Consider the following 24,338-nt stretch of genomic DNA (forward strand, 5'->3'; position numbering starts at 1 on the left):
GATTCCCCTGCTGAAATGTAAACACAGGCAGAAGTCAACTGGCTGTCCTGACATAATTACTCTGTCTTATTCTCCAGTGTTTTAGCTTTGTGCTATTTACAACAACCGCTATAAGCTCGCTGAAGCTGTCATGGAACTTGACAAGTCTACCCTTTTTTAAAAAAAAAACATTTCACTGGCTTATTTGATGATTTAATGAGGTTGTTCTCACTCCCAACCCAGGATGTGGTCAGGATCCTTTGGCGTCACATAGTGACACACTAAGCAACCCTTAAATGTCATTTTTCCAGTATACAGGGTAGTGCCGTAGGATAGTGGGAAGTCCTGCAATGTCTAAAACAAGCACGATGCGACTGTGGGCAAAACCGTTGTCCAACCGTGTTACACCATGGTAACCAAGAAAGCAGGAGAAGGTTGTGGCAGACAAAGTTGACAGATGTTTATCATTTTATATTTGTAACCCAAACCACAAGTTCACTGCTTGCCCCTGGAAGCTTCTTCAACAGCAAATTGGTCCCAAAGAATTGGCAAGACCAAAAATAGTACAGAATACCCTTTTGAAGAGCATGAGAGCAAGGGAGCATTACCCTGCCCAGAACAGGGTTACCAGGGTCCCACCCTGGATCCAAGCCTCCTACAGGGGCCTGAGGGCACGGTTGCCCCATCTTTGCCCATCCCAAAATACCTAGATTGGCTGTAGGGGATCAGTGCAGTGGATGCAGAGCAGAAGTGGAGGTCCTAGTTGTACCCAGCTGTCAAAACTCGCTAGAGCGACAAAATATGTCCCTCTGTTACTCACTTTGAAATCCAAGCTCCAGTATCTTGGTGTCTTGGGAAATGGCATGTTAAAATATGATGGGAAAGGTTTCATCCCCAAGTGCCAAAATGTGACAAACTAGGACTGAGAATTTCTTACATGTTCTCAAATTCACACCGACAAGATGATGTTCCAGTTTACTGTCTAGTGAGTGACAGAGGAAAGGGGAGAATCCAGAACATTCAGATGCTGTCTGGCACTCCTGCCACAGAGCGAGTTAATTAAAAGATACTGACATTTAAACAAATCCTGGAGAGAGAAAAGGTGACAGGGGAGAGAAAGAAGAATCAAGAAAGGTTGACAGAAGCAGTAAGATGATTGAAACTGGTTTGGGGGGGTTGCATGATGTAGCCATGTGTGGTGCCTCAAAAGCAAGCTAATGGTTCAGAAGAGTCACTGAGACATTATAAATTAATTTCCTTACACTTCGCTCACTTCATGCTGTCATACTCGAGCGCATTCACATGCACACAGAGACTTGTCCATTGATTAGGAGTTATTTCACTCTCATAATATTCACCTGCAGTGCCAGAACTATGGTATAATTCATTCCTGTTCCCCCCCTAATTTCAATCAAAGTGTTTGAAGATCAGACTATGCTGTGCCCTGATCATTATAGTGATCAGAGAGCGTCTAATGCAAATCTTTAAAGGATACGCCAGTGAAATGATCTGTCTTATATGCTATAGAAGATTTGTATACACTGAGCAATGTCTGCGTAAGTTGTAGAAGGACGAGAGGAAACTGTCATCACAGAAGGAATAGAAGACATATGAAGAGAGAGATATGTGGCAATTCTTTAATCACAAGCAATTCCCTTGCTCACCACCCCCGCTCTTGTTTACCCTGCTCTTTCCTAGATTATATTATATTATATTCCCATTTGCCCCTTATTTTTGCCTGTGCCAAGACTTGCAAGTGGACAGCCAAAGCACCGCTCAACCTCTGTGGGTAATTCAGGATAAATAATGCATCACACTTTTGGACAGACTTCATCTCGTCATCACTGAGGAAGAGCCAGCTCACCAGAGGCTTGATATGTAGAGAAGAAAGGGATAGAAAGGCAAAGATAAGGAAAAGATACACTTTTATTTAGTTGAACTGACAGAGAGGAAAAGTGATGGGGACAGAGTTGGAGACAAAAAAGAGGACTTGACAGAGATGGTGACAGATGTCCAACATAGGCAGCAGCAGCCTTTCCAGCAGGGTATCGAGGTTTTGCATTTGAGTGACAGATCTTTTAGTGATCCTGTCAGCTGCCACAATTGGAGATTAGCTAGAGAATTGGCTGAAGGCAAAAAATGTTCAGATAAAGTGCAAGTGTCTTCATAAAAAGTTAGTTAAAAAAGAAATTGTGTTAAAAGCAGCATTGAACATAGTGGTGTAACACTAAGGACATTCAAGGAGTTTCTATATTAAGAGGACCTCAAAGGAACAGTTAGTTATGTCTTTTTTTAGTTAACTTCAATTTACTTCACTTCAGTTCAGTTCAAATAATGCCACATCACAGCAAGCATTTATATTGTAAAACCCCAAACACTAACAATCGAACTACCCAGAGATTAATAAAAATTTACGATTAAATGTAGAGCATTCTGTAAGCACAAAGATGGGCCTGAAAGCCAAAGACTCTGCTATCCGTTCTACTTTTAAATACCCTAGTAACCACAAGTAAACCAGCAATCTGAGAGTGAAGTGTCTCTCCAGTTAATATATGTTTACCCAACTAAAAATACTTGGTTCATGTTGCGATTGGCAGCATTGGTTGGATGTGTTAGCCTGAAAGCATGCTGTCATGTGTTGAAGACTTGGAGCTTGGTTCTGAGAATATAAAGTCATTGGGAAAGTGTTTACTGACAATTAGGATACTTTTCAGACCCAGAGGCTGCATCTATTGTTAATATGAAGTCTGTGGTTTGGTTCAGTTGCCATAGATAGTTGTATGGAAAGTCCAGTTAGACCAAGGGTGTCCAACTCCAGGCCTCAAGGGTTTTAGATATCACCCTGGGTCAAATTAGTTCATTACCAGGCCTCTGGAGAACTTCAAGACATGTTGAGGAGGTAATTTAGCCATTTAAATCAGCTGTGTTGGATCAAGGACACATCGAAAACCTGCAGGACACCGGCCCCTGAGGCCTGGAGTTGGACACCCCTGAGTATCAGATTTCTGAGTCTGGATCAGAAATCTGATCCAGACTCAAAAGACTGCAGTCTGGTTGAAAAGGTAAACAGCGTACAGTAATGCTATGAATGTGATGTTGGGAATAATTGGAAAATATGGTTGTGTATTTATGATATGCAACTTTTTGTTAACCCAGCTGGCTCTTAAAATGAACAAGGGCATTTTTTCTGGCATTGCCAATCTCAGCGGTCATAACTAAGGGGCAAATTACATCAAAAAAATATTTAAAGACTTTGAACAAATGGCTAAAACTGTATTTGTTGAAAGGGACTTCGCATTTGGCACTTTTGACTTTGCAAGGTTTTACTTCTTTAAGATGTTGTCCCAGTTCAGTTTCAACAGAATAGCAACAGAGAGAATCTCCTCCACGTTAATCTCACTGTCTAAGCACTTAATTGTCCATAAGCACATTTGACCAGAAGAAGAAAAAGCTTTTTTTTCTGTCCTTTGACTTCGATTCAGTTTTCCGGTCTCATAGGAGACCTTACCAAAGCAGCAATCAGTTATTTAAGCCCCCATGAAAAGGTTCAAGTTTTCTTTTGTCCCAGCGACTCTGAGAAGCGGGTCTATACTTTTATTACAATTAAACTTAACTACTGCAGCACATTGCACTCTACTCTCCCCCCAGAAGCTTTTAAAACAATTGCAGCTTACAAAGTACTTCTGGCAGACTGTAACTGGAGCAAGTAGAGTGCTCACATCACTGCTGTTTTAAAGTCCCTGAACTGGCTCCTGATGCCTTTGAGGATAGATATTTAAGATCCTGGGAATATGGATGTCTTCTTAAAGAAGCAATTAAACTGGTTGATATGCTGCAAAAAAGACACCTGACCTGTGTAGTGCCCTCAGTCTTTGCTGCTCACTCTAGCAAAGATGAAAGACTGTGATGGATTTGACTTTGCCAGTTTTGGCCCCAAAGTGCCTTAAAAAAATTCTCCTATTTATACATTTATTCTCCATAACCCTGAAACCTGAGTATCTCTGTTCCATTATAAATTATTATATCCATCCATCCATAAATTTTCTTCCGCTTATCCTCATCAGTGTTGCAGGAGGGGCTGGAGTCTATCCCGGCTGCCATAGAAAGGCCATGGTCAGGTGACAGATTTAGGACTTCTTCTTTTTTTTATAAGTGTCTCATTGTTGTAATTTAGGTTGTTGAAAGGTTCTTTAAAAAGCTGTAGAGTTGATCCAGTATGCTGCAGAGAAAATATTCTTCCTGTTAAAAGGGTGTTTTTCCTTCCCATTGTCATCAAGTTCTTCCTAATAGGGGGTTGATTGACTGTTGAGGTTTTCTCTCCAGGACTTTTACCTAACAGTATAAACCATCTTGAGACAACAGTTGTTATATCAATGAAAGTGAATTGAAATTGAATTGGATTGTTGCTGCCTCTGCCCTTATTACTTCAGTATGGTATTATCATTGTTGAGCTCCCAGCGGCAGCCCATGTCCCAAGCATTTTTTTCAGCAGTTCAATGAGGTTAGCTCTTTTGTTTAATGGGAGCATTTAGTGGAACCAATTTGGGGTTTTGTTAGTAGGATTAAGAACGAGGAAGTCATCTTTCTGAGCCAGAAGCACAAAAAATGTGTTGAACTGTTGAGTCAATTACAAGAAAGGGGAATTGGAGAGGAGGAAAAAAAGGACTAAAATAATGAAAAAGTATAAAGCATTGTTTTCAATTGTGTGTTTTCCAACGCGTCGGTGTGTGAGGCAGGGGAGCCGAGCTTTGCTGTGTTCGCTGTGTACAATAACACCAGAATCTGCTCTCATCCCCGGTATGACTGCCTGTGGAACAAACATCTTCAAAGGGAAACACGATTGTTTACTGTCAGTCTGAGGACCAGCATGGGGTGAGAAGACATGAATGGGGTCCACAGAGAAGGAGGAGATGATGTGGGGGTGAGATAATGGAGGAGGAAATGAAGAAGATGGGAACGGCAGAGCGTGGAAAAACAGAACCACGGCTCCAAGGAGGAAAGATGAGTGAAGGATGCAAGAGTTGCTCCAAATGTGAGATGCCTGCAAGTGTATACTTAACATTTTTGAATAACATCATCTATCATTTTCAGAACAACTTTTTCCTTGTTTAAAAAAAGTGGAGTTTTGCCTTCAAGGGTCACTAGTTTTTTTCTTTCCTTTCTTAATGCCCATAGAGCGATGATGTCTCACGTTATTAACACTCGTCTCCAGAAAATTAGAAAAGAGAGGAAGCAGATGTCAGAATTGAATACATCTCTTTTAATTTGCATTTTTATCACTATAATCTTGAACATCAGCTACTTGTATTCATGACGCCTGGTTGGTTGATGACACTGTCACTGAATACCAATAAGGAAGATGTGTTAAGACAAACAAACACTAAATTATTTTATGAAGGTGGAGGGAAGCATTGCTTTAACAGCTAATCTGGCAAATACTCTTCAGAAGTTTTCTATATAGTACAAAACAACTACTCAACCTTTTACATTACAGTCTATGAATTTCTGTTTTTGAAGTATGGGTGCTATGTGGGTTGCACGCTCAGTCTCTGGGTGATCAGTTTACCAGTTAGTCACTGCAACTAGCGTGAATAAAAATCCTTAGGATTTCTTAAAATCTCATCATAGCAATATTTACCATTTAAGAGGTTGAAACTGTTAGTTCTTCAATTCTTTTTGGTTCTGAAGTTATTTAGTCATGTCACTGTGAGAATTCTTAGACAGCTCTGTTTTTCATCCCTCTACAAATTAGATTGTGCGGTGTTACTGTATTATTAAACTGTAGATATATAGTTTGATTAGATTTGATAGTTTATATATAAAATAACGCTGATTGAACTCCTGAAAGGACGATGAAGCAGAGGATGATTGAAATTGGAAATGGAAATAATTTGGCACAGATATTCTTGGTTGGAAACAAGCTCCTGCTTTACACAGATCATGGGATTTGACTACCTTAATTGCAACAACCTGTAGCATGCAATGTGGTGGTAGCAAAACCTCCAAATCTGAAGCCAGAAACCAGTGGCATGCTCCTCTGTGGTTGACGGAAATGCTACCCTAGCTAAAGGTTTAACTCTCCGGGGATCTTGACGCAACATGGAGCATGAGCTCAACTGGCGAATTGTACGTGGTCAGCTTAACCGTTGTGGTGAACCAGTCGGATTATGTGCCAACCGTCACTTATGGGCTTCACATATGGCCACAAAAATGAGGTCAATGATACAACCAAAATGAGCTTCCTCCGTAGGGTGGCTCGGTTTGATCTCAGAGGTGTGGAGAGGAGCTCGGGCATGCAGAGAGAGCACAGAGTGGGACGCCTGCTACTTAACACTTTAATAAACAAACTTAGGCAATGCTAAACCAAATGCTTATTTTGCACCTCAGTATTCTATTTGAGCTGACAGCAGGGTGTTTACTTGCACAGAGTGTATTTCTGATGTTCATTTTTATTGAAAGTTTGGCTTGAATTTTTATTTCTATGGTTTTAAAAGTGTTTTTTTGTTGTTGTTTTTTTGAGAGAGAGAGAGTTTTCAAATGGCTTTATGCTGTCAGTGACTTTTAGTGAGGTGACTGAGCACAACAAAGTGGAGGTTCATGGAGCTTTTATGCCAGCAAGGCAGCTTAGTCATCACGACTGTTGATTCTGTAACGGTCAGAAGGTATGTGACACACTGGGAGGTCATAAATTCTTTCTGCTGGTTGTGCCACCTGATGGCTGGTCACTATGGTAACATCAGCACTAAATTAAACTGAAGCGAGTCGATTTAATTTAAAAAAAATGAATAATAAAATGTGCTGTAAGAAGACTGCAGACAAACATTACTACTGATACAGAAACACATCTGTGGGCTGAGGCCAAAGCCCAGGAGCTCAGTTGCTGTCAAAACCCACTAACTCATCAACTGTTTTCTGATCCCATACAGAGCTTGCACTAATGCTGTTAGCACTTACAGGACACAGCCTCAAACTAGTCCAGTGTTGACAAGCAGGGCAAGAAAGGATTTGGTCCTTCAGTCATGTGTGTATTGTGTTGTGGCTTTTAGGCCACGCTTCATCCATTTATACTCATTCAGCTGAGAATGAGTGCTTTACAATGAAATCTTTTCTGCCTTTACGCCTTTCTACTGTGAGGAGATAGAGCAGATGCCTGACAGGAGATAGAAAGCGTCTAAGTTGTTTTTGCCTGACCTGCCTTTTCAGAGCAGGGCCGAAGGAGGAAAAAGGAGGAGATGAGCAGAGGCACTAAAGTCGGTGTGCCTGCGGGTAAAGTGAAATCCAGTCAAAAGTAGAAATTCAGAGTTTGGAGTATTTTTTTTTAACAACAGGCTGCTATTTGTTTGAAATGCCTTAGAAGGAGGAAAAAGGAGAAATTTCTCAATGTGCTGAAATACAAACACCCCCACCACCCCACCAAACAAAAAAATAAAAGCAACAAAGAGCTGCATCTACAATACAATAATAATAATAACTAGAATTATTCAGAGAGTACAAAGTTCTGCCGAGGCGGCTCAGTCTCTGGGCAGTATTTACTTTTAAGGGAATAGTATAGTAGGAGTAACCTGTAAATAACTGAACATGAATAAGGTACATATATAATATTATATAATCTAATACTACCGTATATTGCTAATTAACTGGGCACCTCATTCTCTTTCCTTTTGCAATATTTTCTTTGAAGATAAACAATTTTTGGGGTCATCTTAAAAGAAATGCAGATGTGAAATCAAAAGTGAGGTCAGAGGTCATGTGACATGGTTTTTGGAGGCAAAAGAATCCCCCTATATTGTTCCCTGTATTCCTATTTATTAATGCAATAGCAGTAAGAAACATAGTTTTAAATAGCTTCTCACTTTGACCTTAGATCAGTCTATTAACCTAAAAGGAGAGGTCAGAGGTCAAATGTGATGTGATATTTTAAATCTTTATACAGTACTGTCTACATGTTGATAACACACACCACACTTGTAAGAATTATAGTTGCTTTTTGTCAGTTTTCCACCAATAAATCTTGAAGACCTCGGGCGATGTAAGCCACATTTCACTAGATTGTTAACATGACCTCAAGTTTACACCCTTGAAAAAAGTAATGAGAAATTATTCAGAAACTTTCCAGCTAGTGAGTACTATGTGTCATTTTTGTCTCATTTTTGTCATTTATGTCTAATTTTTCTTCTTCTTGACATAAAAAGTTTAAATGGAAACTTCAATCTTTACCTAAACCTTTATTATTATTTTTTTTTTAAATTAAAGAAAATACAACATGTAACTGACGCATTTCTTTTTTAAAAACTGATATAGCTGGGCAACATGTTCAGGATGTAAGCTTTACTCTGTGACAGCTGGGATGGGCTCTCTGAATCGGATCAAAGATAGATGGATGAAAGCAAGTCCACTGAGTCCAAGAGTAATAATTCCACATTTACAGTACATTGGTAGAAACATAGTCTCACGGGTGAAAGCCCGTTCATTTCTTTATAGCTCTGCCTCTTCCTTATGTAGACTTTGTGACTCTGCATTTTTTTCCACTACAGGACGATTCAGTTTCAGTATTTTTCCTCCCCACTTAAGTTGCAAAGCATCACAACAACATGATTGGTCAGTTGTAATGATGGCCCCACAACAACATCATGATCTCTTAACATAGTGATCTCAGATATCATCATGTGGCCCAGTGCATCCATGTAAGAGTGAATCACCAGCTGACCTACACACCCGTGTTCTGGGCTTGTTGTGTCTGAGACAGGAAATATTCTAAGAGTGATTCTGGGTCCAGTCGGAATCCAACACTGGGCTCAGTCTTATCTGGTAAAATCACCCTGGTGGCTCGTGATGGGGTTTGCATTGCCTTATACCCAGAAACATGTATTGGTTTCTGGGTAAACACCTGCAGAAACCCAGTCAGAGGAAGCCTAAGGAGAAAGATGCCACACTAGATGAAGTCGATTAGAAAATGCAACGCAGCAAAGAGTTTTTAATTTTTCTTTAAAACCAAATGTCAACACAAAAATGCAGCTGATAACACTCTGAGAATCACAGCTACATTTATTTGTCTTTCTTTGTCTCCTCACCCTCGCAGAGCCAGGCCATGCGTATCGTTCGGACAGTCGGGCAGGCGTTTGAAGTTTGTCACAAACTGAGTCTGCAGCACACGCAGCAGAACACAGATGGACCGGACGACCACCACAGCGACAAGAACAGCAATGACTCCTCCGTCACAGGTAGACACGAACACCATTCCATTTTTTATTCTATTAAAGCACTTCTGCTGTGGCCTCAAGTCTGTTAAAAAGTGCTTACTGCAAGTTCAGTTGTGCATACTGTGATCACTTTGGAGAATGGTGGAGCTGCAGAGGCACTAAAGACTGCAAGGTGAAAGTTGCGTGCGAGTTTTCAATTTGAATTGAACTCATTAAAAGACAAAAAAGTAGACGCGAGCTCACTGAGGAGAGGTCAGGAGCAAATGCAACGATTGATTGAGTGACGTTTTGTCTCAGGGTAATTCATTTGTTGTTTTACCTTCAGCAGGCGTTGTTAGTGAACGCTGACAGGCAAGTTCATACAGAGACAGTCTAAGATTGTTTTTCTGCGAGATGCCAGAAATGTTATTTTGCCATGTAAAGCGCCCACTTAGATAAAACGCACTGTGATTTTAAGACGAGTAAATACAGCTGTTTACGAGGTTTACTTTCAGATGAGAACTGCGCAGGGAGTGAGCGGATAGATAGACGTGTGTGGGTTGATGTAATGTAGTGCTTCAGAGGCATGTGCTGTGAAGGAGACTCGAGGCTTGTTTGGCTGTGGCAGTAAAAACATTGTCGGTGTGTCCAAAATTAAAAGCAGACCTTGAGAGCAGACTTTCTGGACCAACAAAGGGCACATCGCTGATAGAAACAGCCAGGCTTGTGCTGCCGATAGACTGATAGACCTTGTCTTTTTTTTAGACGCCCATAACAAAACATTGTTAAATTGAGTGCCTAAATTGTGGGTGGATTCAGTGCTGCTCTTTCATATTAGCTGGAGGTTGTCCAGGTGGCTGAGTGAATAAGACTCATACTTGCAATTTCCATCCTGTGTAATTTCCCCCTGCCTCGCTTATTTCCAATCACCTCTCTGCTTCTGCATTCATAGAAATGCAGAAATTATCCCCAAGATAATTTATGGTTACAGTTGATATGAACATCATTCAAAATGGCATGTTTATGCCTTTTTACTGCAAAAGCTTTTTTTTTTTTTCTGTTCCATCCTCATTATGCAGCAAGTCGCTCTTCACCTTTGTCTTTCCTCTCAAGAAAGATGTTCTCTGTTTGGATGCTGCACTGTTGCCATAACACTGTAGCATCCAAACAGACTGATGGCTGTTGGTTTTTGCCTGCTCTGCTCCTTGGTTCACCACCATGAGACTAATTTACGACATAACCAATTCATTATTTTTATCTTCTGATAAAATCTAAAGTGATGCCTCCTGTTTTAACATAAATCTGTTGTATAAACTAAATCCGATATAAATTTAGCAGCTATTCTCCTCAAGGTGGCCTCGTTGCCAGCCTCTGGTCTGTTTGTCCCCATCAGCATCAATGTGTAACATACGTGAAGTGGACTACAGTAGAGATATCAAGGTCCTTTGATGTCTAAAATAGAAGCCGTGCAACCACTGGCAACTGAGAATATTAAGAATAGTAACTGAGGGAATGTTGTAGAAGTTTGTTAGTGTCTTTCCGTAACAAAACGTAAAAGCAAAACTGGAAGACATGAAACTGATTTAAAATATTAATATAATACAATTATAATTATAAAATAAGTATTTACTAATAGTCCATAAGCACAAATCTGTGTGTAACCTACGCGTATGAACATTCATCATCATCATCATTCATCAGCCATTTATAATATTTGTATCTGAATTTGTTTGTACAAACAAATTTAAGTGTCTCTGACCATATGGACAAGCAAATGAAGTATTATTATCCTTATTATTGTTATTAATGCTAAAAATTATAGTTGAATTTTAAATTATAAAAGAATTATTACATTTAATATAAAGAAAACAGAAGATTCAATTGAAAGGTGTAGGCTTTTAATTTGAACCTGTGTTCTTTGTCGTCTCTTAAATTATCGTATCTTTCATTAAAAATGACATATCGTTGCTGGATGCAACAGGCTAATGTCGTCGCATTATTCCAGTCTGCCCTGAGTTTCTGATCTCTTTTGATGTCCAAATTTATTTCCTTTATTTGAGCCACGGTGGGTGTCTCAGAGGAAACCATATTAAAAACTTCTATAATTTCAGCTAGTTCAGTTTTATTTATACAGCGCCAAATCACAAAAGCAGTCGCTTCAAGGTGGTTTATTTTGTAAGGTAGACCCCACAATAATACACGCAGAGAAAGACCCAACAATCATATGACCCCCTATGAGCAAGCACTTTGGTGACAGTGGGAAGGAAAAACTCCCTTTTAACAGGAAGAAACCTCCGGCAGAAACAGGCTCAGGGAGGGGCGACGATCTGCCACGAACGGTTGGGGTGAGAGAAGGAAAACAAGATGAAAGACATGCTGTGGAAGAGAGACGGAGATTAATTACAAGTAATGAGTCAATGCAAAGAGGTCTATTAACACATAGTAAATGAGAAAGGAGCCTTTGGACATAACTGTTTTAATTTCTTCAGCTGGACTTTCTGCTGCTTTCTTGCCTTAGAAGTACAGTAGCGTCACCGCTTTCTCTGTTCACCTGGAGGCATTTCCTTAGAAAGAGAAATGTGGGTGGAAGAGTATGGTGATTATACGAGACTGTTGCTTCAGAACTGTTCTCGTTTATTAACAAATGTAGGAACAAAATAGGCCGGTCACATTTCATTAATTGGACAGTAGTATAGCATACGTGTTTATTTTTACACTGTGTAAGAATGTACATATTAGTACATGAAGACCATTGGGTTTATACCATATTAGTTGTGTTTGGGCTCATTGTCATGCTGAAAAATGGAGATGTTGCCAATCATTGAGTTGATACCCAGGTTATCGGCTTTTCTAACTTGTCTAACGTTGTGTTGTCAGTTTCAGTTTTAACCTTGAGATAGGAAAGAGTCTCGGGAAGAACCAGTGAGAGTCCATTAGCACTTGTTCTATCAGATTGTAATCCTAAAAAGTATGTTTTTAATGCCCTAAGCAAAATGGGAAAGAAGTGTCATCAGTTCCATTGTGGAAGTCCTAAAAGTAAAGCAAAATCTGAAGGGCTGTCAGCACATTCCCCAGTGCCCACAAACACCTACACACTTCGCATAGTCATGTGTCCTCAGACTGCACTAACAGGTTGTACTGGAGACGCACTGCACATACACAGCTGTAGATGTGCTGTAGATGAGATTCCTGCCTGTATTGTGCCCAAACTGGAAAAAAGGAGAATGGTATGCTAGAGCGAATATCATGGATGAGTCAACACAGAGAAACGGCACAACAACACTGGTGGGCTGAGCTACTTTTATCCGCTGCCTGATGTCTGGACGGCTTGGGTTGTGTGGCAGCCCGGGGACACGTGGCTCTCAGTGGGGTCCTGAGAGGACAAGACAAGGAGTCATCAAATGCAGCTCTTTTACACCATTGTTCCAGATCTTACAGCGGCCAGCTGCTGGTCGTCCTCCCTGCCCTGATCTACACCGGGCAGGGATATGTTATTTGCAGATTCCCCTCCAGCCCTCCAAAGACGAGCTCGTTTTCACATGCTGATGAGCCCGGAGATCACCCACACGCTCTAACTGTGCATCGCACACACATTGTAAAGAGGACCTCACATGCATACAAGGAGAGGTCTGTACACACGCACTCACTGTCACGGTGTGTTAAATAACACAAGCGCCGTCACGCACAGCCAATGTGCTTATCTGAAGAACTAATTATCATGGCAATGAGAGGAGAGGGGAGGAAAAAAAGGGGGAGATAGTGTGCTGGAGGAAGGCATGTCTAGTTGAGATGAGGAAGAGGAAATGATGTTAGAGGGGAAAATAAACTCAGGAGGAGGATGAAAGGAAGAAGAAAGACCAAATGTAGATTAGAAAAGAGGAGAGGGGATGGAGAACTGGGTTGAACAGCAGGGAGTCACAAGAAGGAAGAAAAGGAAGAGAAGAAAGTGTGCGGCAATGTTTCTGTACTGTTTCAGAGGAGTTGTCCAACCCAGACTGAGTAATATAAACAACAAAGAACTTTGTAAAGTCAGCTTCCAACCTTGGAACTGGATCTAACGAAGCCCACTGAATGATAACAAATGCCAGTGTCATTACAGTTCAATTTAGCATGAGTTATAACAGAGCCACAGGCGTGAATATCCATTCAGCAGTAACTAGATAGTCAGTGAATGCTAAGTGTGCTGGGTAAAAAGCCCACGGGCTATATGATAACTTTTTTAGCTACAGTTTAAAAGCACACAAAACAAAAACTGTTTATTTGAGCAAGTTATTTTGATTCAGTCAGTGTGATTTTTGACTATTTTATTCATGGAGTGACAAAAAGCAACACAACTGCACCTGCTTCCAGTTCATTTATACCTGTTTAACCCTTTTTTCAACTAAGAAACAGTAAAAGCTCAAAGTAATTTTGGTCATTTTAGCAGTGAATTGAAGCGCTAGTGATTCCACAGTTTTCTTCCCCTTCTCTTTCAATTCACACTCACTTATAGAGTAATGAACCACTGCTGCTGCTGCTACTTTGGTTTTAAAAGATTTAGAATATTCCAGTAGCTTAAACAAGGTAAATTACTGAATCTGATTACATTTTTATAACCCCCCCGTTCCCTGTACTAATCAGAAAAATATTCACTGCATATAAGTTTCCATGCAGATGAGTCTAATTAATGGTTGCCCACAGTGTTGTCTCCAGGCTTCCCTCAGCGTTTTGGAGACAAAGAAGGGTTCACTTCCCCCTTCCCTCAGGTCAACCCTGCCCTTCCCTTACTTGCACTTCTGCCGAGGCACTGGAGGCCTCTGCCACCTGGGCCTCTTGTCACCACCGTCTGCACCCACAGTGGACATGGGTGGGCACTGAGGCTGAAGGCAGCTGGCGGCTGACTTTCTTATATGAGCCGTGGTTTGAGCCTAAAGCTTAATTTGGACTTCTGCAGTGAATCTGTGTAGAGCCTGCAGTGTAACATGCACAGGTGGCTAATTTTACATATCACTTTTCATTTGAATTATAAACTTCGGGGAAATCTACTTTGCTAAACCTTTATAAAGTGCTTGAAATAATAGTTATGCCATATTCATCATACCAGGGTCACACATTCCAAGAGGAAGTGTTGCTGTATGTAATCATTTATCCAAGACGTATAACGCTTGCTCTCTTTAGTCATTTGTAAATGGCTCCCACCCAGGCCCATGTATGCACCATTTCTCAATTTGCAACAGTCTCCCCGCAAAGGAGCTTAGCTCTTTTCTTCTCTCAGTGTAATTAACAATAACAAAGTCATCTGGAAAGAGTTGAGGCTGAACTGGGAAGCAAAGACAACAGGGGGAAATTATGTCAGTAGCAGAGAGCACGGGTAAACACCGGGCAGCAGAGCTTTGCCAGTTGAGTAGAAAGGGTGAGTATTACGAGGTGTAATGGAGGAAAAGGTGAGAGTAGTACTGGCAGCAGGTTTTGAATGGTAAGTATTGGAGATGACAAGCTGTGCTCCTTCCAAACTATTGGAGAGGAGGTTTGAGTGGAGGGGGAGGAGAGGATTAATAGCTGGGTGCACAAGAGGGGAAAACGAGCTGAGAGAAGTGACACCCTGTGTGGTCTTCTGCTGCTGGAGCCCATCTGCTTTAATGTTTGATTCAGACATGCATTCTTCTGCATACCAGGAACATACAGTGCAGATTTTATCCTGTCACTGAATCGAATTGAATTGAATAGACTGGTTGCAACGAGCTCGGAAAGAACTTGATACTTCCTTTTCACACCATTCTTTGTAACCCTAGAGATTGTTGTGTGAGAAAATCCCAGTAGATCGCCACTTTCTGAAATACTCAGACCAGTACCATCAACCATAACACATTTTCTTTCCCATTCTGATGCTCTGTTTTAACCTCAGCAAGTCATCTAGACCATGCCTACATACCTAAATGCATTGAGTTGCTGCCATGTGATTGGATGATTTGATATTTGTGTTAACGAGCAGGTGAATAGATGAAAGTGAGTGTATTTCCACTATATATTCTTATATTCATGCTTATTCGCTTTATTTCGTGATAGCCAGTGGTGGGCAGATGGATTTGCCAGCTGATATAGTTTTGCCAGTGAAGGGAGTGCAGCCCCTATGCCAGTCAAGTGTATTTTTAACAGCTAGAAAACAAATGCAATTTTGTTTTGTGGGCAGTTTTCAAGTGCAGTGCAGTTGTGCAGTTTTATGGAATAAAATATGGAAACACAGGCTTTCCTTGGTTACAAGGTTCACATTGAATTGGGTGAAGACATTCCAGGTACTGGGAGGAAGTGTTTCAGTGACTGTGACAAAGTTCTACAGAGGAAATATCTGAAGGCAGGAGGAATCTCATAACTGAGAAATCATTGCTGGCAAATATCAAGTTAAATCAACATATTTCTGCTTTTTTAATTGACTTTAATGGTACTTTTTAAAAATGTCTTTCAGTGCATCGATCTCTCATAAACTGTGGCAGCTTTCAACAGTGTTTTTACTAAATTAACATGTTTGGATTGCTGGAACTATTAACAGCAACAAAAGTAGTCTTTACCAAATAAAAGGAAAATGGATATCTCCATTAAAATTTTGATTAAAAGCGATGGGGCCACAAGCAGAAGAGTGGGAGGGCTGGCTGTGAACAGCAGCTGTTTTGATTTTGTGTCACAGGAAGCAATTTTGTTGATCATCACAGTTAATATCTGCTTTGTAAAAACTCAGAAACCACCACTGATTTCTGTATTGGAAATAAATTAACAGCAACAGGAACACTAAATGGAAGCCAGAGTGTGCTCCCAACAGTACATTTATTTTAAATTGACATTAAATTTGACATCTGTGTGGCAATAAAAAAAAATTGTCAACTATTTAGCATACTGTGGCTGTGTGGAAACTTTTCTCTTAAACGCTTTTATGTTTGTCCACCCATGTGTGTGTGCGTACATGCTCACGCCTACATGTGTGTGTGTGTGTGCAGGTGTGCGTGCTTATCCACCTGTGTGTGTATGTACTTTCCTGGGCTCAGTTCGGGAGCTAACAGGTGCAGAGAAGACGGCGACCGTCGCTGAAGAGACCGACATTGATGCCGAGGAGGTGAGCCAGGCGCTAGCAGCAGAGGATCTGAACCTCAACAGAGGAGTGACTGACCTGGACGCCACAGCCAAGACAACAGATGTGAACCTCTCAGAAAACAAGGTAGGCAAACACTGTGTGTACAGATAGGCAATGTGGTTGCCAAGGTTCATGTATGTTCTCTGTATGTGTGGCAGCAGCTTGGCATTACAGTTGGCAAATGGACAGGCCTTTAGCGCTTTTCTAGTCACTTTATTCTCTAAATTTGAAGCACTTTATCTACTGCACATCCGTGTCTGTTTTGGAATCAACAATTAATCTCACACATGTACGAGGTGGCAGGAAGGCTCTTTTACAAAAGATCCCAAACAGAAAAGCCCAACGTGACCAGGAGAGTCAAACTAGTTATGGTAAAGTTGCAGAGCAATTAGTGGTTGGAGACCACATCAGTACCAAGATTATTGCCACTGTACTGCATGCAATGAACTCACACTCTTGTTGTTTCAAAGACAGGGACAAAGGCCACAACCACATGCAAACAGCTGCCATCTTCAAAGCAACTTTGGTGCATCAAAGCAGTGATAAATGACACAGTCAGTCTGCTATTAGTTTGTGATCGAATGTGGTCAAGTTACAATTACATGCAATCTGTTTGTGATAATGCAGCACTTGACTTTTACAAATCTGTTGCCATCTACGTACAAAGAAAGACGCTCACTTTGCTTTATAAAAAATATACGAAGTTGCCAACCAGTTGATTCAAGTCGCTGATTGCAAAGTGATGAGTTGCAGACGAGTTGTTTGGCACACTCTGATTGATTGTAAAGTGTTGGCAATCTGTGTTTGCAAATTAGACAGCAGTTATTTTGCAAACCTTTAGCAATTCTGAGAGTAGCTGCAGGACTATCTGTGTCGGGCCACGACTGCATGGAGGCAGGTCGCTTTCAGCTAGGTGCTAACTGTGTTACTACGTGACGATCAAAAGTGGTCGAGGGTGTCGTACACTCAGTCATTTAGCCACCACAGCTGCTTGAAATCAGTTGTCAAATGTGAAAATATTCAATGCACTCAACTGCCAACCTCCATTTTTTTTCATAGATCTAGGACGGTTGCTGTCCTGCTTTTATTCTAATGTTCCAATATTCAAACTGAGCCATCAGCAGAAACCAAATGGACACTTTAAGTTGTAAAATATATATTTTTTAAATGTAAGTAGTTTTTTTTATGCCTTGCTTTATGAAACATGACCTTTGCCCCTATGTCAGCGTTCCCCAACCTTTTTTGCGCCACGGACCGGTTTATGTTTAGATTTAGACTTTATACAGATTTCTCGAAGGCTTTCTTTAATGTAAGATTTACTTGAGAAATCATAAAGTTTTCATTTTCATTTGAAGATAAATGCATGTAGTAAACTCCACTAAAATCAATGTTACACCAGCTCTGTGCTTGTGTATGGCATGACTGTTAAGAAAGTAGCTCCCACTACTTGGTTTCTTTCAGGAGCTGTTAGCAGTGTGTTGGCAACTGAGCGCAAAGATGGCCAGTTCACGTCTTTGCATGGCCTTGTAGTATTAGAGATTTGATACTGCTCAGTCAGACCATCTGCTCTCTGGCCTGTGAAAACTCACCACTAGCATCTATCTATAACCAGAGAAAGGCTGTCTGGCCTGTCGGAAGGTGTGAGAGCATGGTTGTTTGGCCTGCTGGCAGAGCAGCATAGTAACTGTTTTTTACTGGATTTACAGTTGTATGCAGGGGTGTAATTGTGTTTTTGATAGAGGAGGCAGTGGGAGGGAAACTCTACGTGATGAGGGCAGAGATGGGGTGCAGGGTGATGTTTATTATGCTACTGTTTGGCTCAAGACCTAGGGCTCCATATCAAGTTGGCAACAGCGGTGCATTGTAATAATTTTATTACGTTTTTATTATTTATAGCTTCCCATAGCCTGGCTTTGCTCAGTAGTGAGTGGACAAGTATAGCAGAAAAGCCTGGACTGCTTTTATTTGTTACTTTCTATATTCATTCTTTTGAACCTGTAAAACATTGTCACAGTTACAGATAAGTCATACAGAAGTCAATCCTAACTTTAAGCTATAGTGGGGGTTTTTTTGTATAACTTTATCAGTCTCTCACATCTTTGTGGAGGAATTTGGGTCCATACTTCTTGACAGCATTGCTACAGTTCCTTGGTAGTTGTGGGCATTTAGTGTTGCACAGCTCCATTAGTGTCCCACGTTACAGTCAGATTGGAGTTTGGACTTTTACTGGGCTCTTGCAACATCTCAATTCTTGAATTCTTCAGTGATTCTGTTGCATTTTCCTTTTGCATGATTCAACTTTAGCCAAGTTTTAGCTGTTGGACAATACTTTGGTATACAGAGTTTGCGGTGAGCTAAACAAGTGCAAGGTGTCCAGATCCTGTGGCTGCAAAACAAGCCCAAACTATCACCCCTCTGCAACTCTGTTTGACTGCTGGTAGGACTGTGCTGATGTCATGCATTTAGCTTTTCTTAAATGTGGTGCTGACGGTTAAGACAAGATAAGATAAGATAACCTTTATTAGTCCCACGTGTGGGAAATTTGTTTTGTTACAGCAGTGGACAGTGCAAGTTGCATAGAAAAATTAGAGAAAAAACACTGGAATAATATATCTATGAGATACTGTACACAATAGAATAGAATAAAATAAAATACTATATACAATCGAATAAAATAGAATACAAATGTTATATACAATTGAGTATAATACAACGATGCCAGAAAAGAGTATTGCACTTAGTGTTATTGCACATGTGTGGATGTGTGTGTTTGATCAGTTGAAGTCTTTGTTGTGGAGTCTGACAGCAATGGGGAGGAAAGACCTGCAAAATCTCTCCGTCCCACACCGTGGGTGCCGCAGCCTGCCACTGAAGGAGCTGCTCAGTGCTGTCAGAGTCTCCTGCATGGGGTGGGAGATGTTGTCCAACAGGGATGACAGCTTAGCCACCATTCTCCTGTCACTCACCACCTCCACTGGATCCAGAGGGCATCCTAGAACAGAGCTGGCCCTTCTGATCAGTCTGTTCTCTTCCTGTCTCCGGCAGAGATGTTGCCGCCCCAGCAGACCACACCGTAAAAGATGGCTGAGGCCACCACAGAGTCATAGAAGGTCTTCAGAACTGGGCCCTTCACTCTAAAAGACCTGAATTTAGGGCCAAACATCTCCAGTTTGGTTTTCTTTGTCCAAAGGGCATTCTTAAAGAAGTCTTGTGGTTTGTTAAGATGCAATTTTGGAAACCTGAGTTGTGCTGCCATCGTCTTTTTTAGAGAGAAGACTTGTTCAGTCTTTTGTGTTGTACTGGGACTAAAATGCCAACTGAGGCTTATAGAGTCTGTAATGTAGCTGTTGGGTTTGTTGCAGTTTCTCTGATCTCAGAGTGAACTTGCTGGCACATACACTACTGACGTGTACCTGACATTAAAGTATATAAAGTACATTAAACTCCTTCTGTAGAGGTGCTCACACAGACAGATGTGCAGTTAATAAAGTACATTTGAATAGCAGCACCTGGCAGCTACCTACTTGCTTAAATTCTTATAGAAGGAGTCAAAGTATACTTTCTCCTTTTTCACAGGACAACGTAGAGCTCTGTGGAGATGTTCGTTTTTACTTTTGCTGTGCTGTAGGACTTTGTGCATACCACTGACATGCATACCCTGGCAAAACAGCAGCATTTAACACCCTGGGAAGGAGAACAGGCTCTCCAGACAGGCTACTGTTTTCGCCTTTCTGTAAGCTTTATTCAGGCTAGTGTTCATTTTCTAAAAAGAATGTTAATAAGAGTCATGAACAGACTGCTGTTGTCTAGCCTGAATAAAACAATGCACCAAGATTTATTACTGAGTGCTCTTGAGTGAAAGGCTGTGGCCTGAAGAGTTGCCAGTTTTTGGGACAAAGTTGCAACATTTGCCAAACATTTCTGCTACTTAGCAAATTAAAGAGTTGCATTATTTATTCCCTCTGATGCTCAGACGGTCATATTCACCCCGACTGATTTGGAGTATAGTTTTTGTTTATATATCTTTTTAATTTCTTGATGGTCTTTTTTTCATCAGATCTCATAAAACGCTCAGGGCTGTGCTTAACTCCGGGTAACCAGGCTGTTCCTTATTCATCTTCAGTCAATGCTAAATAGTGAAACAGATGAGCTCCTAGGCAACACTCCAGGCCAGCGTTAAGTAAACGTCTCATCAAGACCCACACAAGAGTGTTATGTCACCTCAGGCTTCAGGCGCACCGAAACATACCTGTTAACACACCACGTGAAGAGATGCCAGATGCTAAATCAGAGTTATAAAACCAAGCTATTCATCTGGTTAACAGTCCTTGGGTCCCATTAACGTTAGTTATGAGACCCTTCATTACAGCTCCTGATTGAAAGCAACATGGCGTGAAATCACTGAAACAACGAGCTCTCGGCAGTGACCTCTATTCTCAGGTCACTGGAGGGAGCGAATGTCTGTGTGCGTGACACATTGTCGTGTGTTCATGTAGTGTGCGTATTAATATATATATATATATATATATATATATATATATATATATATATATATATATGCATTTTTTCTGACACGTGACACATGTGTGCGCGTGTGTGTGTCTCTGTGTGTGCGTGTCCCTGAGGAAAGGGATTTGATTCACTACAGGGTTTCTTTGGAAGCTCATGAAAGGGAAAGCAGTCTGCGAGTGTTAAAGTTCATTCTCTTCCTGTCAGCTCCCATTAGACTGACAAATCCCTCGGCTGCCTGTGTTCAAATGATCCCAGAAGACTCGGAGAGCACGCATCAATCCTACCTTAGGCTTTCGGTCCATGGGGTTGAGTCAGGACGTCTTCATTTAAAGGGCTTGCCTCAGGGATCACAAAAAGTATTAATCCAAGGCAAATTACAAAGTCACTGGGTGCAATGGAGAGACAAAAGTGTGCTTTACATATTTCTGGCTCCTCTTGTGTAAATGCTTATCTAATGGATCAGTCAAGTAGAGTAAAAATAGGACACCACTCTCCTTGTGACTACAAAATCTCAGGGGTTTCCTGGTGATGTCATTGAATTTTCTTTTTGCTGTAGGAGACCGATTACAAGTATTTGTGGTGTCCTCTGTTCGCCCAGAGGTTAAGTGTGCAAAACCACTTTCAAACAGCAGGTGATTCCACAGGTCATTGGGTGGAAAACTACCAGCATCCAAGCTCTCATGGTGCATCTCGTACTGGCTGCGATCACTCTTATACCAATTAAAAGTGAAGTTGCCGAGCCCATTTGTTCAGTAGTTTGCATAAGAGTTCCACCAGTGAATGAATAAAACGTACGTTTACATTGACGAGCTTTAAAGTGTGACTTTAAAACAAATGCACTGATAGAGGTTTTGCATCTGGCCTACTTTCAGATGCTGTCAGGTAGGTGTAAATGCTTTATGAGAGTAATGCTATAGACATCACTCCACTGACAAATCACTTTCTGTCCTCTCCTTTTTTCCGCTGTCCTTCATGACTTTTTTTATTTTGTTTTAAGCTCTAATATGGCCTAACGTTGTTGAATCATTAGACAGGCTTCCCACTCACAAGCTATGGTGCCCAGTGGGTGAGAGGCAGAGTCTGTGTTTAGTTGGATGTGATTTTATTTTCCTTGATCTGAAGTCACTAAAATCAGTTAAAAGTTGAATGTGCTGATTGTTTGGGTTTTTTTTCCTCCTATATTTCCCTTGTTATCAGCTTTACAGTTATTACAGTCTGGCTTTGGGATCACAACAAATAAAAGAAAGACACGAGGGAATAACCAAAATTAAGTTTAATTTAGCAGCAATACGTTTTTCTTTTATCAAATGCAACAAAAATTCAGGCTTGGAAATGAGAGTGGCAGAAAAGCAATCTGCCTGGTGAACTCAAATCCAACTATATAAAAAATCAAAACTCAAATAGAAAAGAAAATTGTGTCAGAAGAGTGAGCTGCTACAAGGAGGAGGCAGGTTTTATAGATCCTAGACACAGTGGCCAGCTGCCTCCACTTTCTTGATTAATTCCAGCTCGAGCCAACCAGGAACCGTGGAAAATCTCATGGCCTAAACACAGGAGACTAAATACCAACATATCAATCCAGTATTTGTTTAGATCATACTTTCTTTTTTAATTGAGGAAAATTAGAAGCAATAATACGCAAAATAATTCATTTCAGTTTTATTTATATGCCACCAAAGTAACAATAGTTTCATCGAGACACTTTATATTATAAGGTAAAGACCCTACAGCAATAGATCCAAATCCAACAATCAGGCAACCCTCTATGAGCAAGCGTTTGGCAACAGTGGGGAGGAAAATCTCCCTTTTAACAGGAATAAACCTCCAGCAGAAACAGGCTTAGGGAGGGGCGGCCATCTGCTGCAATTGATTGGAGTTAAAGGAGGGAGGCAAAAGACACACTGAGAAAATGCAGAGTGGTATATAAGGCATAGAGAGTGAAAAGAGGTGAGTGAAGCCCTCAACAGCCTAGACCTATTGCCACATAACTAATGGAGCATTCAGGGTTGCCTGATCCAGCCCTAAATTTAAACTTTATCAATAAATAAATATACAAACCGTTGTAAGGAGAATAAACTTTCCCAAAATAATTGAAAAATCAACATTAGGGAAAATGTTTATACAGAGCTTTGCTTGACTTTTGGCAATATTAACCCTTTAAAGCCGGTCGGAGCGGACACGCTCCATTTTGCGTAAGTATTTTTAAATCCCGGTAGCACTGCAACCACGTAAGCTAGCACAATAATTTTTTTTGCATATGAAACCGGAGGAGTTGCACTTACATCTTATGCCATCAGCTTGTCCTAGGTCACAGTTTCCTTCCACATATAGCTTTGCAAAAACTGCATAAAAAGCGCTTGCAGCAACAAAAACATAATATTCCAGAAACACGCTTCGCCGATCCGATCAGCTGTTTGTAACACTTCCTACGTCCATCAGCGTGAACTGCCGCATGTCCGCCATGACCTGCCCGAAACCGGAAGTGACGTCATTTTGCGGAAATGTAGTTTTATTACGATCGGGGCCTTATGAGCCTATACTTGTGTTTTTAAAAGTTATGTTTGAATTTATGACTTTCTGTGTCGTTTCTGGGATGCTTAGGACTCATATTGCACTGCTGGAAATAGTTTATTTTGATGCATATGCTGTTATTTTGCAAATTTGCACTATAATATTTATTTTCGTTTTTCCTGCAATATATAAAGATTGGTGTATTTCAAAAATAAAACTATGAAGACACTTAAAATAAATTTCCTGTGGTGGGAAACTAGTTTGTGCAACTTTTTTTTATTTACAGTTTTGAGGGATAAGCCTCTTAAATTTCTCTAACTAGAAATATATGTTAAAAAAAACAAAAACGATTTTCAATTTTTTTGTAGTTTATTGCACTTTTTTGCAATTTATGTAATTACTATGCACCTAATGCAGACATATTATTAAAGTTTGGGCTATAATGGTTGTATTGATGTATATCAACTTGAAATGCTCCCAAAAATGGCTCCACAGCATGTAAAAATATAATATAAGCTCTGGCGGACTTGGTTCTATGGTAGGTCTTAAAGGGTTAATATCCCTCAAGTATGCAGTCTGCACTTCCTGGAGTGAAAAACCAGCGTAGGGATAAAAGATGCAACACTGCGCAAAAGTCTTAAGCCACCACTCAGTTATTTATGTATTCAAGGAACCAGAGTGTTTTGTCATTTTTCATTCATTGCGATTTATTAATTTATACGAACAAAGTGATTCCCACGGAGCTAGTAGCTAACAACTAGGGGTGCAACGATACACAAAATTCACGGTTCGGTTCGGTTCGATACTTTGGTGTCACGGTTCGATATTTTTTCGATACAAAAAAAATGTTCATGCCTTCTTAATTTGTCATTTATTAAAATTATAAATATATATTTTAACTCAAATGTACAGTTTTTAAATTTAACCCTAACCCTTGTGCGTGTTTTTTATTTTGACAGCGAATGCGCACCTGCGGACCACTTATGTGCAGCCCTGGTTATTTAGCTCGTCATATTGCAGCCACAGAAATTCTTTTGTCCATGAAACCATAAAGC

General features: G+C 40.6%; 1 protein-coding gene across 3 annotated transcripts in view; it reads left to right on the top strand.

Annotated features, from left to right (window-relative positions):
* The window catches only part of LOC146649398 (carboxyl-terminal PDZ ligand of neuronal nitric oxide synthase protein-like), a 247,081-nt gene that overhangs the window by 138,019 nt on the left and 84,724 nt on the right, over window positions 1–24,338 (top strand). For 2 of the 3 annotated variants that reach the window (XM_085387095.1, XM_085387094.1), the window contains exons 6-7: window positions 9,059–9,200; window positions 16,127–16,344. In XM_085387095.1, the coding sequence (XP_085243221.1) occupies window positions 9,059–9,200; window positions 16,127–16,344 (360 nt within the window). The remainder of the gene's footprint in view (window positions 1–9,058; window positions 9,201–16,126; window positions 16,345–24,338) is intronic. The other variant, XM_085387096.1, reaches the window with a different exon arrangement.

This window comes from Rhamphochromis longiceps, linkage group LG17 (assembly GCF_057381845.1).
Source record: "Rhamphochromis longiceps isolate RC_006_pf linkage group LG17, R_longiceps_female_GT1.1, whole genome shotgun sequence".
Classification (NCBI taxonomy): Eukaryota; Metazoa; Chordata; class Actinopteri; order Cichliformes; family Cichlidae; genus Rhamphochromis; species Rhamphochromis longiceps.